Source organism: Indicator indicator, chromosome 23 (assembly GCF_027791375.1).
Source record: "Indicator indicator isolate 239-I01 chromosome 23, UM_Iind_1.1, whole genome shotgun sequence".
NCBI lineage: Eukaryota > Metazoa > Chordata > Aves > Piciformes > Indicatoridae > Indicator > Indicator indicator.
Window position 1 is genome coordinate 676,150 of NC_072032.1, and position 14,449 is coordinate 690,598.

General features: G+C 52.7%; 1 protein-coding gene across 1 annotated transcript; it reads right to left on the minus strand.

Annotated features, from left to right (window-relative positions):
- Nucleotides 1–3,524: 3,524 nt before the first annotated feature.
- Nucleotides 3,525–12,039, minus strand: LOC128974848 (fatty acid-binding protein, liver-like). Its single transcript, XM_054391589.1, has 4 exons — nt 11,973–12,039; nt 5,257–5,429; nt 3,690–3,782; nt 3,525–3,575 (listed from the first exon to the last, which is right to left on the minus strand). The coding sequence occupies exons 1-4, from the start codon at nt 12,037–12,039 to the stop codon at nt 3,525–3,527; spliced, it is 384 nt and encodes a 127-aa protein (XP_054247564.1).
- Nucleotides 12,040–14,449: the final 2,410 nt, after the last annotated feature.

Sequence of the window (14,449 nt, forward strand, 5' to 3'; positions counted from 1 at the left end):
CTGTTGCAAAATCATTTCCATTCTTGCTGGGGAACTCTTTCTCTCTACACCAGTCCTGACCCTGAAGTCTCAGTTACATTTTAACTGATTCTTCCCTGAGTGTTTTTTTGTATCCCCATCACTTGCTCATGCTGCCATTGTTTCTTCACAGTGATGTTCATGGGTGATGAACAAGGAATGGTAGGACTGGGAAGCTGATTCCAAAAAGAGTCAGATATGCCTGTGGGAGTGGAGTCTGAGCAAGAGCCAGGGGTTGTGTTTCTGATGCTGCAAAATGCTTCTGCAGCTAATGCTGCAAGTGGCACTTGGTGGAATTCCTCCATGAGGATAAATCAATCAGTGAAGGAGACTCCTTAGCTACAACCCAGCAAATGGCTGCAGTGATGGCAGCAGAAGGATGTGAGGAGTCTGTGCCAGAGGCCAGTTGCTCTGGTTGTGTGGATTGCTCTGCATGCACAAGTGGTTTCCAGGGAGGAAAATTCACCTTTGCTCACCCCCCGGGTGAGCTGGGGGCTGGGTTGTCCTTCAGCACCTGCCTCTCAGCTTGGGCAGGGGCTCAACCAGTTTTGCACTGAGCAAAAAAGGGAAGGTCCATGGGCAAGCTGCCAGTGGACAGCACACAGAGCTAAGAAAACATCACAAGACAGTGCTTGGAGGTCTAGATAGAACCAGGCCTTTGCAGTCTGTCTATCTTCAAGTCCAGCTGGTCTGCTCCAGACGTTTGGTGGCAGCCAGGAGATGAAGAGAAGGTTTATTTAAGACTTCTCTACCTGCTCCTCAGCAGAAGAGCAAGAAAACAGAAGTAGAATTTTCCTCTTTGCCTTTTCTCAGAGATTTTGCTGATGTTTCTGCAGATCTGAGTTCACTGTAGCCCAGCATCTACTTTGTAGGTACTGTTGAGCTAAGCCCACCGGTTTGGCCTTGAGGAGACTGTGAGTGTTCCTTCTGAGTTTCTTGAATTTAGAGTGCCTGTAAGTGAGAGTTATCTTGGTGATTTGACTTTCAAGATGGTCTGTTCATTATGCCTAAATTTGCTATTTGTGGTGGTAATGATAGGTCTGTTAATAGCATCATGCCGAGAGAGACGTGCAGCTGATTGCGCTGTCTCTAAAGAGAGAAGGAGACATAACAGATCTGGGTCTAATGCAGGTGGTTCTAGTAGTGAGGAAGAGGTGGAGGTAGGAGAAGCTGAAGCAGTGCCAGGTAGTAGCTGGCAGACATGAGTTAATGAGAAAACTGCTTTGAACCAGATCAGACACCACGGCAGCCCGGCTGTGCCCGCAAGCCCTGCTCCCAGCTTGGCTGTGCCTGGCAGCGGTGGCCAGCCTGGCTGCACCTGTGAAGGCAGCGGTCCCGGTAGCTTTGCCGGCAGACCCTGCCCAAGCGGCGGCAATGGCAGCGGGGGTGGCAACTCCAGCGGCCATGACCATTACCAAGGCATGGAGACTTCTGCCCACAGTGCCTGGAATAGAAGTGAATCCAGCACTGGCAGCATCGGGGACCCAATGAGCAGCTGGTGATGCTCTGCTATGCCAACTGCTTCTGCCAAACCAGCTGTGCTGTTCCAAGCAGCAGCAGTGTCTGTAAACCTGGTTGCCTCTGTGGAAAAGGATCCTTCTGATCTAGCTCCAAACCCACCTCCATGCAAAGCAAAGGAAAAGACGAACAAACAGGTCTTAGATGACCCCTTGGAGGGTATGTCTGAGGGTACTTCTGCTCAAATGCAGACAAGAAGTCAAGCCAAGAAAGGTAAGAAAGGTGAGAAAGGAGAGAGTGATCAAAGAGATGAGGAGGAAAAGAAAGTTTGTTTTAAAGATCTTGCTGAATTAGTGAAGCCACCAATAGATGATGAAGATACAAAACAGGGTAAAAATTCTTAGAGATCAGGAACCAAGGTGATTCTGAACTTAAGGTGATCTAACAGAGGCTTCTATCAGGGAAGATGCTGATGTCTAAGAGACAGCAGGATGAAGAAGATGAGGATGATGAAAATGAGAATGATGATAAGGATGATATACAGTCAGCTAACGCACCCAGGCAGGAAATCAGGCATGTAAGAAAAGATTATCTCAGAGGAGAAACTGAACCAATAATGAGTTGGTTGGGAAGCTGCTATGCCACAGGGGCTCCTGCTTTAGTAGTAGGTGACAAGGCTACAAAACAGCTAGGGACACTTGCAAAGGATTCTGGAATTGACAAGTATGGAAGGAAACTTTGGTAGTTTCTCCATGGAGATGCCTTCTATTGGCTTCCATGTTTCTGCAGATCTGAGTTCACTGTAGCCCAGCATCTCCTCTGTAGGTGCTGTTGAGCTCAGCCCTCTGGTTTGTCCTTGAGGTGCCCATCTGCTGTGGCAATCCGCATTGGTAAGTTCTCAGCAAGAGGATCAATGCTGACCTGTCAGAGGAGAGCCTCCCCAGAGGAGAGAGGAGTCAGGGGAGAGCTGCACCTGAGGACAAACTGGTGGCATGTGCTGGGGTTGCAGAAGGAGGTGGGAAAGGCCTCGTCTGGTTTTCCTAACATCCTCATCAGCTTTGAGCAGTTGTAAGGCCATCATCCCTGCTAGGTGCCTCACACCAGCCATGGACCCTTCTGCCAGTGATCATTCCCAGTTGTCATCCCAGCACAGGGCTTGGAAAAGGCAGCGAAGAGAAGTTTCCTCTCCTTTGTGCAGCAGAAAGCCACATCTGCACACAGCCTTCAGCAGCAAGCAACTGCGTGGGAGATGACTTTGGTGCTCCTTCTGTATCTACACTGTGAGCAGCCAGTGCCCATCTCCTGCCAGGAGACACAACCTGTCCTTCACCCTGGGGGAGCTGTGCAGACCCAGCTCAGGCAGTTACCAGCCATGGTCTGGGGGGGAACACACACAGGGCACCTAAGGACTGTCTAGGCCCTCCTGCTGGTGAGAAGGGATGGGGAGGTGATGGGGATGGAGTGGTCAGAGCCTGTGGGGCTGGAGCCTGTTGTAGAGGTGTGAGGGTGAAGATGATGGCTGAGACACCTGAACTCCCCCCATGCTGCTGCCTTTCCCAAGGCAGCTTTCCAGGCAGGATCACTGAGGCTACCTTCAGCCCCACCTAAAGCATCCTTTAGCCCTGCCCTGTGCTCATTTTGGCCATGAACAAAGCTCTTGGGAACAGAGCCCTTCCCCTGCCCACTGCAGCCACCCAGCCAGGGCAGCTGTGGCTGCATGACCACTGGCACATCCCTGGCAGGATGCTGGCATCGGTCCCCAGGGAGGAAGGAGCATCTGGAAGAGTGCTCAGCAGCATGGAGCACATCCCAGAAGGTGACTCAATGGCTGCAAGGCTGCAGCCTAGCCCAGCTCCATTTCCCAACAGCAGCACAGCTCTGGCTCAGCTCATTGCCCAGGCTCTAGCTGGGCTTGCATGAACGTACCCAGCCTTGCATCTCCTTGGAGCAAGGGGGAAGAAGCTGATGGCAAGGAGGAGGCCTTTAGCACAAAGGTGACTTTAATAGACACATTTCACACAGAGAGGTGGATGCTGTGTGCAGGGCTTCTAGATTCTCTTCATGATCCTCTTGTAGGTGAGGTCACCCTTGGTGAATACCTGAAAGACAAATGCTGCTTGGCTCCAGACTCTGCCTGGACAGGGTCTGACATGCAAATCAATGCACCACTGGTCACTGCACCACTCCCCCATGCTCTTCTCTTCTCCACTTACACTGGTGAGGATGTCTCCGTTGAGTTCGTTGATGTACTTCATCCCTGTCATGGTTGCCACCAGTTTGTTGTTCCCCTCCATCTGAACAACAGCCTGGTGGGAGAGGACAGAGGCACTGCTGTTATTGCTGGAGAACATCTCAGCCCCTAGACTGTGTCCTTTCTCTTCTGTACTGAGTTGCTACCATTGCCCCTGGAAGCGCTCTGGAGCAAGCTGCTCCTCTGGTGACTCTGCCTTTGCTGGGAGGCTGAGGAGGGAAGGTTGTGCTGGTCCTGGCTACAGCACAGCAAGGGTGGGGATGCTTCCTTTGACTTCTGCAGGGCTGTGACTTTGCCACTGTACCTCCTTCTCTCCTTCCCATTCAGACTCACTCACTGCTCCCACACTGTTAGATGCCAGATCCTTGGCATCCCTGGGCATCACAGCCACACATGAATTTTGGGGGAGAAGAAGGAAGGCTCTTCCCCCTGCCACTGCTGGTCCCTCTGAACTGCCCTGATGCAGCAGCCAGACCAGGAGCAGCTGCATGCCTCCAAGGAGAGGACTGCAGGACCCCCAGCAAGGCCCCTGTCTGTTCCTCTGTCTGTCCATCTCTCAGACATGTTCCTCTGCCCTGCAGCTGCGGATTTACAGAGGGCAAAACTCCCCACAGCTTCTGCTTAGGGATTTCAGTGATGCTGGAAATGGTGACTGAGCTGCTGGGGCTCACTGGAGCATTTCTTTGATCATCCTTCCTGCTCACCAAGGTCCCTGCAGGGGCAACTTCTCCCAAGGCAGGCCTCTAGGCAATGTTTGCTGCTGCTGGTGCTGTTGTCCTGGCATTTTCTGACCCATTGGAAGCTAATGTCCAGGAACAGGAGATGACCCAGTCTCAAGGGTGACAAATCCTCACCTCACCAGATCATCTCCCCCAGTGGAAACAGCAGCAGTGGAAAAGGCTGGCAGAGAGGCTGCCAGCTGCTGGGATTGAAGGAGAGATGTGTTGGTTTGTGACTGAGTGGCTACCTGTCCTGCACTGCCTCTGAGTTAGCAAAACTTGGGTGGGAGATGTTCAATACTGCAACAGGACAGAAAGTCAACCATTTCCCACCTCAAAGCTTTCAGACCTTTTGCTGTCACGAAAGTTTACCAAAGCATCTCCATCCCCCATCCCCACATGGGCTCTGAAGACTCTGGCCTCTGGCCTTGTGCTACCTGGCTATGTAGCTGTAGAAATGCCAAGCTGCAGAAGTGCTGGTTGGGGAACTTCAGAGCCCTGGGCTCCTGGGAAGGTGACTCCAGAATGGACTCTCCTTTCCAGGAAGTGTTCCTGAGAGGACTGAGGGCCTGCAGGGAGCAGGGCAGTGGCTGCCACGCCTGCAGACTTGGTCTCAGCAGTTTGCCCCTTCCCATCACATCAAGTCCTGCATGCAAACTGTGAGAGACTGCCCAGGGCTCTTCCCTCTGTCAGCTTTAATACCTCTGCTCTGGTCCCTCCCTGTGCTCAAGTGCAGAGGCAGTGGCTGGAAAGGAAACTTAATATCCTTGAGCCTCCCCAGCCATGGCAGAGGAGGAGCTGGGGACTCACCTTGACTTTATCTCCTGTTGGTATTGTTAACTCACACTCCTCCCCAATGGTGAACTCGTTTGATATCACCATGGGGCCAGTGGTCACAGTGACCTTGAACTTTTTCCCATCCTGCACAATCTCTGAGGTGCTCTTGAGGTCCTTGCCCTTCTCGATCATGTCATCAGGAAGTCCTGCCCAGGAACAAGAGTTGTTAGGTGGAGCCATTGGTAATGCCAAATTAATGTGGTGGCATCTGGGGACCCACATCTGGGAGGGTTTCTATTGTCATGTGGAAAAGCTTTAGAGTACTGATGGCTCCCCAAGGACCACATGGCCCTGAGTCTGCTGGGGAGGCTGGAGAAGAAATGCTATCCCCCTGGCTTTTGCACGGGAACTAGCCATCTCCCTTGGGCCACTATCAGGCTGGCAGCAGAGCAGCAAAGCAAAACTAAAATAGCATGCAGTGAATGTGTACAAAACATTTGCAGGGGTTTGCAATTGATAAACAGCACAAGAACCCCCCTGGCCAAAAACCAGGGGAGCTGATAGCTTCTCCACTCCCTGCTCCCCGTTGTCCCCTGGACACAAAGGGACCAAAGAGCAGAGAGCCCTTTTGTTAGACTTAGCCAAAACATTGCAGCCAAGGTGAGCAGAAGCCAACAGGAGCACAAAGTTCCTACCTCCCAGAGTGAGTAAAATGAAAAAGAGAAAGGAAGTTGTGCAGACTAACGGTTGTAGTAGATGTCTCCCAGTGGGACTGGGTAGAACTATCACTGTTCTCCTTGGGACACCCAAGTGATTTACTCACATTCTCCCACTTAATTTTCAAGATCTGTGGAACATGTTAAATGTGCAGCCTAAAATTACCACGGCTTGTCACATGCATGTCAGCTGGTTGTCACTGCTCTCACTGCTGTCACTGCTTGTCGCTGCTCTCACTGTTGTCACTGCTTGTCACTGCTGTCACTGCTCTCCCTGCTGTCACTGTTTGTCACTGCTGTCTCTGCTGTCACTGCTGTCTCTGCTGTCGCTGCTTCTCACTGCTGTCACTGCTGTCTCTGCTGTCACTGCTGTCGCTGCTGTCACTGCTTGTCACTGCTGTCACTGCCGTCACTGCTGTCACTGCTGTCACTGCTTGTCACTGCTTGTCACTGCTGTCACTGCCATCACTGCTGTCACTGCTGTCAGTGCTTGTCACTGCTGTCACTGCTTGTCACTGCTTGTCACTGCTGTCACTGCTGTCACTGCTGTCTCTGCTGTCACTGCTGTCTCTGCTCTCGCTGCTTCTCACTGCTGTCACTGCTGTCTCTGCTGTCACTGCTGTCGCTGCTGTCACTGCTTGTCACTGCTGTCACTGCCGTCACTGCTGTCACTGCTGTCACTGCTTGTCACTGCTTGTCACTGCTGTAACTGCTTGTCACTGCTGTCACTGCTGTCACTGAGGTCACTGCTTGTCACTGCTGTCACTGCTTGTCAATGCTTGTCACTGCTGTCACTGCTTGTCACTGCTGTCACTGCTTGTCACAGCTTCTCACTGCTGTCACTGCTTGTCACTGCTTGTCACTGCTGTCAGTGCTGTCACTGATGTCACTGCTTGTCAATGCTTGTCACTGCTGTCACTGCTTGTCACTGCTTGTCACTGCTTGTCACTGCTGTCACTACTGTCACTGCTGTCCCTGCTGTCACTGTTTGTCACTGCTGTCACTGCTGTCACTGACACTGCTGTCACTGCTGTCGCTGCTGTCTCTGCTGTCACTGCTGTCACTGCTGTAACTGCTTGTCGCTGCTGTCGCTGCTGTCGCTGATGTCACTGCTGTCTTGGCTGTCACTGCTGTCTCGGCTGTCACTGCTGTCTCGGCTGTCACTGCTGTCTCTGCTGTCACTGCTATCACTGCTGTCACTACTGTCACTGCTGTCACTGTTATCACTGCTCTCACTGCTTGTCACTGCTATCACTGCTGTCACTGCTGTCACTGCTGTCACTGCTATCACTGCTGTCACTGCTGTCTCTGGTGTCACTACTGTCACTGCTGTAACTGCTGTTAGTGTTGTCACTGCTGTCTCTGCTGTCGCTGCTGTCACTGCTTGTCACTGCTGTCACTGCTGTCACTGCTTGTCACTGCTGTCACTGCTGTCGCTGCTGTCTCTGCTGTCACTGCTTGTCACTGCTTGTCACTGCTGTCGCTGCTGTCACTGCTGTCACTGCTGTCGCTGCTATCGCTGCTGTCGCTGCTGTCTCTGCTGTCTCTGCTGTCGCTGCTGTCGCTGCTGTCACTGCTGTCACTGCCGTCACTGCTGTCTGTGCTGTCTCTGCTGTCACTGCTTCTAACTGCTGTCGCTGTCACTGCTGTCTCTGCTGTCACTGCTGTCTGTGCTGTCGCTGCTGTCACTGCTGTCACTGCTATAACTGCTGTCACTGCTGTCACTGCTGTCACTGCTTGTCACTGCTTGTCACTGCTGTCACTGCTGTCTCTGCTGTAACTGCTTGTCACTGCTGTCACTGTTGTCACTGCTGTCACTGCTGTCACTGCTTGTCACTGCTTGTCACTGCTGTCACTGCTGTCACTGCTGTCACTGCTCTCCCTGATGTCACTGTTTGTCACTGCTGTCTCTGCTGTCTCTGCTGTCACTGCTTGTCACTGCTGTCACTGCTGTCACTGCTGTCACTGCTTGTCACTGCTTGTCACTGCTGTCACTGCTGTCTCTGCTGTCACTGCTGTCACTGCTGTCACTGTTATCACTGCTGTCACTGCTTGTCACTGCTATCAATGCTGTCACTGCTATCAATGCTGTCACTGCTGTCTCTGGTGTCACTGCTGTCGCTGCTGTCACTGCTGTCAGTGCTTGTCACTGCTGTCACTGCTGTCACTGCTGTCACTGCTTGTCACTGCTGTCACTGCTGTCACTGCCGTCACGGCTGTCACTGCTTATCACTGCTTGTCACTGCTTATCACTGCTTGTCACTGCTGTCACTGCTGTCACTGTTATCACTGCTTGTCACTGCTGTCGCTACTGTCGCTGCTGTCTCTGCTATCTCTGCTGTCACTGCTGTCGCTGCTGTCTCTGCTGACGCTGCTGTCACTGCTGTCACTGCTGTCACTGCTGTCTCTGCTGTCACTGCTTGTCACTGCTTGTTACTGCTGTCGCTGCTGTCGCTGCTGTCTCTGCTGTCGCTGCTGTCGCTGCTTGTCACTGCTGTCACTGCTGTCACTGCTGTCAGTGCTGTCGCTGCTGTCGCTGCTGTCACTGCTTGTCACTGCTGTCACCGCTGTCACCGCTGTCACTGCTGTCACTGCTGTCACTGCTGTCGCTGCTGTCGTTGCTGTCACTGCTGTCACTGCTGTCGCTGCTGTCGCTGCTGTCGCTGCTGTCTCTGCTGTCGCTGCTGTCACTGCTTGTCACCGCTGTCACTGCTGTCACTGCTGTCACCGCTGTCACTGCTTGTCACTGCTGTCACTGCTGTCACTGCTGTCACTGCTGTCGCTGCTGTCGTTGCTGTCGCTGCTGTCTCTGCTGTCGCTGCTGTCACTGCTTGTCACTGCTGTCTGTGCTGTCGCTGCTGTCACTGCTGTCGCTGCTATCTCTGCTGTCACTGCTGTCGCTGCTGCTGTTGCTGTCGCTGCTGTCTCTGCTGTCGCTGCTGTCACTGCTGTCACTGCTTGTCACTGCTGTTGCTGTGACTGCTGTATCTGATGTCGCTGCTGTCACTGCTGTCTGTGCTGTCGCTGCTGTCACTGCTGTCGTTGCTGTCGCTGCTGTCTCTGCTGTCGTTGCTGTCACTGCTTGTCACTGCTGTCGCTGTCACTGCTGTCTCTGCTGTCGCTGCTGGCACTGCTGTCACTGCTGTCTCTGCTGTCGCTGCTGTCACTGCTGTCACTGCTGTCGCTGCTGTCACTGCTGTCACTGCTGCCACTGCTGTCGCTGTCACTGCTGTCTCTGCTGTCGCTGCTCTCACTGCTGTCTGTGCTGTCGCTGCTGTCACTGCTGTCACTGCTGTCACTGCTGTCTCTGCTGTCTCTGCTGTCGCTGCTGTCTCTGCTGTCACTGCTGTCGCTGCTGACACTGCTGTCGCTGCTGTCACTGCTGTCACTGCTGTCTCTGCTGTCTCTGTCACTGTTATCACTGCTGTCAGTGCTTGTCACTGCTGTCACTGCCGTCACTGCTTGTCACTGCTGTCACTGCTGTCACTGCCGTCACTGCTGTCACTGCCGTAACTGCTGTCACTGCTTATCACTGCTTGTCACTGCTTATCACTGCTTGTCACTGCTGTCACTGCTGTCACTGTTATCACTGCTTGTCACTGCTGTCGCTACTGTCACTGCTGTCGCTGCTATCTCTGCTGTCACTGCTGTCGCTGCTGCTGTTGCTGTCGCTGCTATAACTGCTGTCGCTGCTGTCACTGCTGTCACTGCTTGTCACTGCTTGTCACTGCTGTCACTGCTGTCACTGCTGTCTCTGCTGTCACTGCTTGTCACTGCTTGTTACTGCTGTCGCTGCTGTCGCTGCTGTCACTGCTGTCACTGCTATAACTGCTATAACTGCTGTCACTGCTGTCTCTGCTGTCGCTGCTGTCACTGCTTGTCACTGCTGTCACTGCTGTCACTGCTGTCGCTGCTCTCTCTGCTGTCGCTGCTGTCACTGCTTGTCACTGCTGTCACTGCTGTCGCTGCTGTCACTGCTTGTCACTGCTGTCACTGCTGTCACTGCTTGTTACTGCTGTCACTGCTGTCGCTGCAGTCACTGCTTGTCACTGCTGTCACTGCTTGTCACTGCTGTCACTGCTGTCACTGCTGTCTCTGCTGTCACTGCTTGTCACTGCTTGTTACTGCTGTCGCTGCTGTCACTGCTGTCACTGCTATAACTGCTATAACTGCTGTCACTGCTGTCTCTGCTGTCGCTGCTGTCACTGCTTGTCACTGCTGTCACTGCTGTCACTGCTGTCACTGCTGTCGCTGCTGTCTCTGCTGTCGCTGCTGTCACTGCTTGTCACTGCTGTCACTGCTGTCACTGCTTGTTACTGCTGTCACTGCTGTCGCTGCAGTCACTGCTTGTCACTGCTGTCACTGCTTGTCACTGCTGTCACTGCTGTCACTGCTTGTTACTGCTGTCACTACTGTCGCTGCTGTCTCTGCTGTCGCTGCTGTCACTGCTTGTCACTGCTGTCACTGCTGTCTCTGCTGTCACTGCTGTCACTGTTATCACTGCTGTCACTGTTATCACTGCTGTCACTGCTTGTCACTGCTGTCACTGCTTGTCACTGCTGTCGCTGCTATCTCTGCTGTCACTGCTGTCGCTGCTGCTGTTGCTGTCGCTGCTGTCTCTGCTGTCGCTGCTGTCAGTGCTGTCACTGCTTGTCACTGCTGTTGCTGTCACTGCTGTCTCTGCTGTCACTGCTGTCTGTGCTGTCGCTGCTGTCACTGCTGTCACTGCTGTCACTGCTGTCTCTGCTGTCGCCGCTGTCAGTGCTGTCACTGCTTGTCACTGCTGTTGCTGTCACTGCTGTCTCTGCTGTCACTGCTCTCACTGCTGTCTGTGCTGTCGCTGCTGTCACTGCTGTCACTGCTGTCTCTGCTGTCGCTGCTGTCACTGCTGTCTGTGCTGTCGCTGCTGTGACTGCTGTCACTGCTGTCACTGCTGTCTCTGCTGTCTCTGCTGTCACTGCTTGTCACTGCTGTCACTGCTGTCTCTGCTGTCTCTGCTGTCGCTGCTGTCTCTGCTGTCTCTGCTGTCACTGCTGTCACTGCTGTCACTGCTGTCTCTGCTGTTGCTGCTGTCTCTGCTGTCACTGCTGTCACTGCTGTCTCTGCTGTCACTGCTGTCACTACTGTCACTTCTGTCAGTGCTTGTCACTGCTGTCACTGCTTGTCACTGCTATCAATGATGTCACTGCTGTCACTACTGTCACTGCTGTCAGTGCTTGTCACTGCTGTCACTGCTTGTCACTGCTATCAATGCTGTCACTGATGTCACTGCTGTCCCTGCTGTCACTGTTTGTCACTGCTGTCCCTGCTGTCAGTGCTGTTACTGCTGTCACTGTTTGTCACTGCTGTCTCTGCTGTCTCTGCTGTCGCTGCTTCTCACTGCAGTCACTGCTTGTCACTGCCGTCACTTCTTGTCACTGCTGTCACTGCTGTCAGTGCTTGTCACTGCTGTCACTGCTTGTCACTGCTGTCGCTGCTTTTGACTTCTTGTCACTGCTTTCACTACTGTCACTGCTCTCCCTGATGTCACTGTTTGTCACTGCTGTTCCTGCTGTCACTGCTGTGTCTGCTGTCACTGCTGTCTGTGCTGTCACCATTTGTCACTGCTGTCACTGCTTGTCACTGTTTGTCACTGCTTGTCAGCTGCACAGCCTGCTGGGACCAGTTCCCTGCAGGCCACAAAATCTCACCGAGGGTCTCCTGAACCCCAGCCACCAGGCAGAGATGCTCTCTCCTCTGTTTTGAGATCATATCTCCATGCACATGCATTTAAAAAGCCCCAAGGACTGCAATAGCACAGAGGCAGGGAAACTGGGAGAACTTTTCAGTCTAGAGCAGCAGCAGAGCTGGGCTGCCAGGGAGCACTGGGAGCTCAGGAGGCAAAGCAGCACATGGCAGATGCAGGCAGATGTAGGCAGATGCAGGCAGATGTAGGCAGATGTAGGCAGATGTAGGCAGATGCAGGCAGATGTCAGATGTAGGCAGATGTAGGCAGATGGCAGATGCAGGCTCAGGGCACATGCAGGCACTTACCAAGGGCTTTCATGAAAGGCTCAAAATTCTCCTGGGACTGGAGCTCGTACTTCCCAGTGAAGCTCATGGTGGCAGGGCTCCCTGTGTCCCCTGTGCCAAGAGAAGGTGCTGTGCTGGGCAGCAGAGCTTTGCTTTATAATGCCCCATGGCTGGGCAGAGGTGAGGTGATGCAATTATTTTATGGATCTGTTCAAACATTAACATCAAATTGATCAGGGTCCAGAGATAAATGGCTCTGCATTGTGCAGGCCTGGATTTGCAGTGGGGGAATTAGCAGGGAAAGTCCTGACAGCCCATTTTATGGAGGGAGCAACATGGCATCCATAGAGAGCTGATAGCAACATAAATGTGCAGAGAGATTAATTATCTCTCTAGAGGAGAGAGCCAAATCACCTAACCAGCTCACAGGCTGCTACAGGGTTTTAATAAAATAGGAGGCTGGAATGAATACAAATGTCACAGAATCCCAGAAATATTCAGGGTGGAAAAGAACCTCAGGATCACCAAGTCCAGCCCAGAACCCTACTCTACAAGGGTCACCCCTAAACCAAATCCCCAAGCACCACATCCAAATCACCTTTAAACACATCCAGGGCTGGGGACTCCACCACCTCCCTGGGCAGCACATTCCAATCCCTGACCACTCTTTCCATGAAAAATTTCTCCCACTGTCCAGTCTAAACCTATGTGGTCACAGCTTGAGGCCATTCCCTCTTGTTCCATCACTAATCACCTGTGAGAAGAGACCAGCACCAACCTCTCCACAACCTCCTTTCAGGTAGTTGTAGAGAGCCAGGAGGTCTCTCCTCAGCCTCCTCTTCTCCACACTAACCATTCCCAGCTCCTTCAGTCTCTCCTCATCAGATTTATTCTCCAGGCCCTTCACAGCTTCCTTGCCCTCCTCTGCCCTGGCTCCAGCACCTCCACATCTCTCTTGGATTGAGCTGCCCGAAACTGAAGCCAGCACTCCAGGTGTGGCCTCCCCAGAGATGAGTCCCAGAGGACAATCCCCTCCCTGCTCCTGCTGGACACAGCATTGCTGATCCCAGCCAGGATGCCTTTGGCTTTCTTGGCCACCTGGGCACTGCTGTCTCCTCTTCAGCTCTTGCCCATTAGCACCCCCAGGTCCCTTTCTGCCAGCAGCTTTCAAGCCACAGTGCTCTAAGATTGTAGCATTGCAGCAAAGCTATAACCTTTATCAGTGTAGTTTCCTATCACCAGGACCTTGTACCCAAGGCCAACCTGGCTGCTGACTGCTTTCCTATGGATGGCAGAGGCTGAGCCCAGCACTTCCATTTCCATATCTCCCTTCCCACCTACTTGGGAGGAGAAGAATGGACACTGGCACATGCTTATCTCTGTGCTCCCAGCTCAAGGCCAAGGGTTGGATTAACTCACAGAAAGGTGCAAAGGATTCCCTAAAATCTCTTCTGAGCCTCTGCTGTAGTGCAGCACTGGGAATGAGTGCTCCTGATGAGTCCTGGGATGCAAGAGGTGCAGCTGTTGCATGGCTGAGAAGGGGCTGAGCATCACTCTGCTCTCTTCTGCCTCCTCCCACGGGAGGTTATTCCTGCCCTTCTGATGAACCACTGCTAAGGTGAAGGCCAAGCTGTGGGTGGGAAATGCCCTCTGTACCTGGCTCTCTGGTGGGTTGACATTACCCCCCATAATAAAATTGCCAGATCAGCTTAGTGGAAACAAATTAAGCTGTATGTACAAGCAAAACTGCAATCTAGAAATATGTAATGCCATGACTATGTACAAAATAGACAAAATATTTCTGTAGATTTACAATTTATAAAGAACACAAGATCCCCCCCCCGGACAAAACCAGGTGATTGCCAACAGCATCCCCTGCCCCCACTGTATACCAGCGTGGTGGTTTGGGCCTGGCCTAGGGGACAGACGCCCAGAAGCAATTTAATAACAATAATAAGCAAAGGCAATAGCACAGAAGCAAAAGCTGAGAGCTGTTAGTCTCTGCTCCCCATCAGCAGGACATGGTCAGCCTCGGGCAGCAGGGCTCTCTGAGCTTGGTGGTTCCTTAGGAGGACAGACGCCATGGACCAATCCCCCCAACTTCCTTCTTTCACTTCATATGCCATGGAATACCCCACTGGCCAGTCTGGCCCAGCCGTCTCAGCCGTGTCCCCTCCCAAGAGCTCGCCCACCCCTCAGCATACTCTGGAGGCAGGGAAATGTTGAAAAGACATAGCCTGGATACTTATTCAACAGTATCCAAAACACCGCTGTGTTATCAAATACTGCTGCAAAACACAGCACTAGAAGGATGCTCTGAGGACAATTAAGTCCAGCTGAGCCAAAGCCAATACAACAAGGTAAAACAGAGAGAAGAGCAGAGAGCAGCTGTGGCACTTAGCCACAATGAGAAACGCAGCCAAGGTCAGACACAGCCAAGCAAAAGCTACCAGCTGGTATCTGCTGGTATCTGGGGAAGCTGAAAAGACCAAGAGTTC

What these genes read in the sequence shown, in the direction of transcription:
- LOC128974848 (XM_054391589.1), bottom strand. Translation starts at nt 12,039, where the DNA reads ATGAGCTTCACTGGGAAGTACGAGCTCCAGTCCCAGGAGAATTTTGAG. An exon ending in GCCTTTCATGAAAGCCCTTG is followed by an intron (nt 5,430 to 11,972) that starts GTAAGTGCCTGC and finishes GTTCCTGGGCAG; the next exon opens with GACTTCCTGATGACATGATC. An exon ending in ACGGAGACATCCTCACCAGT is followed by an intron (nt 3,576 to 3,689) that starts GTAAGTGGAGAA and finishes TTTGTCTTTCAG; the next exon opens with GTATTCACCAAGGGTGACCT.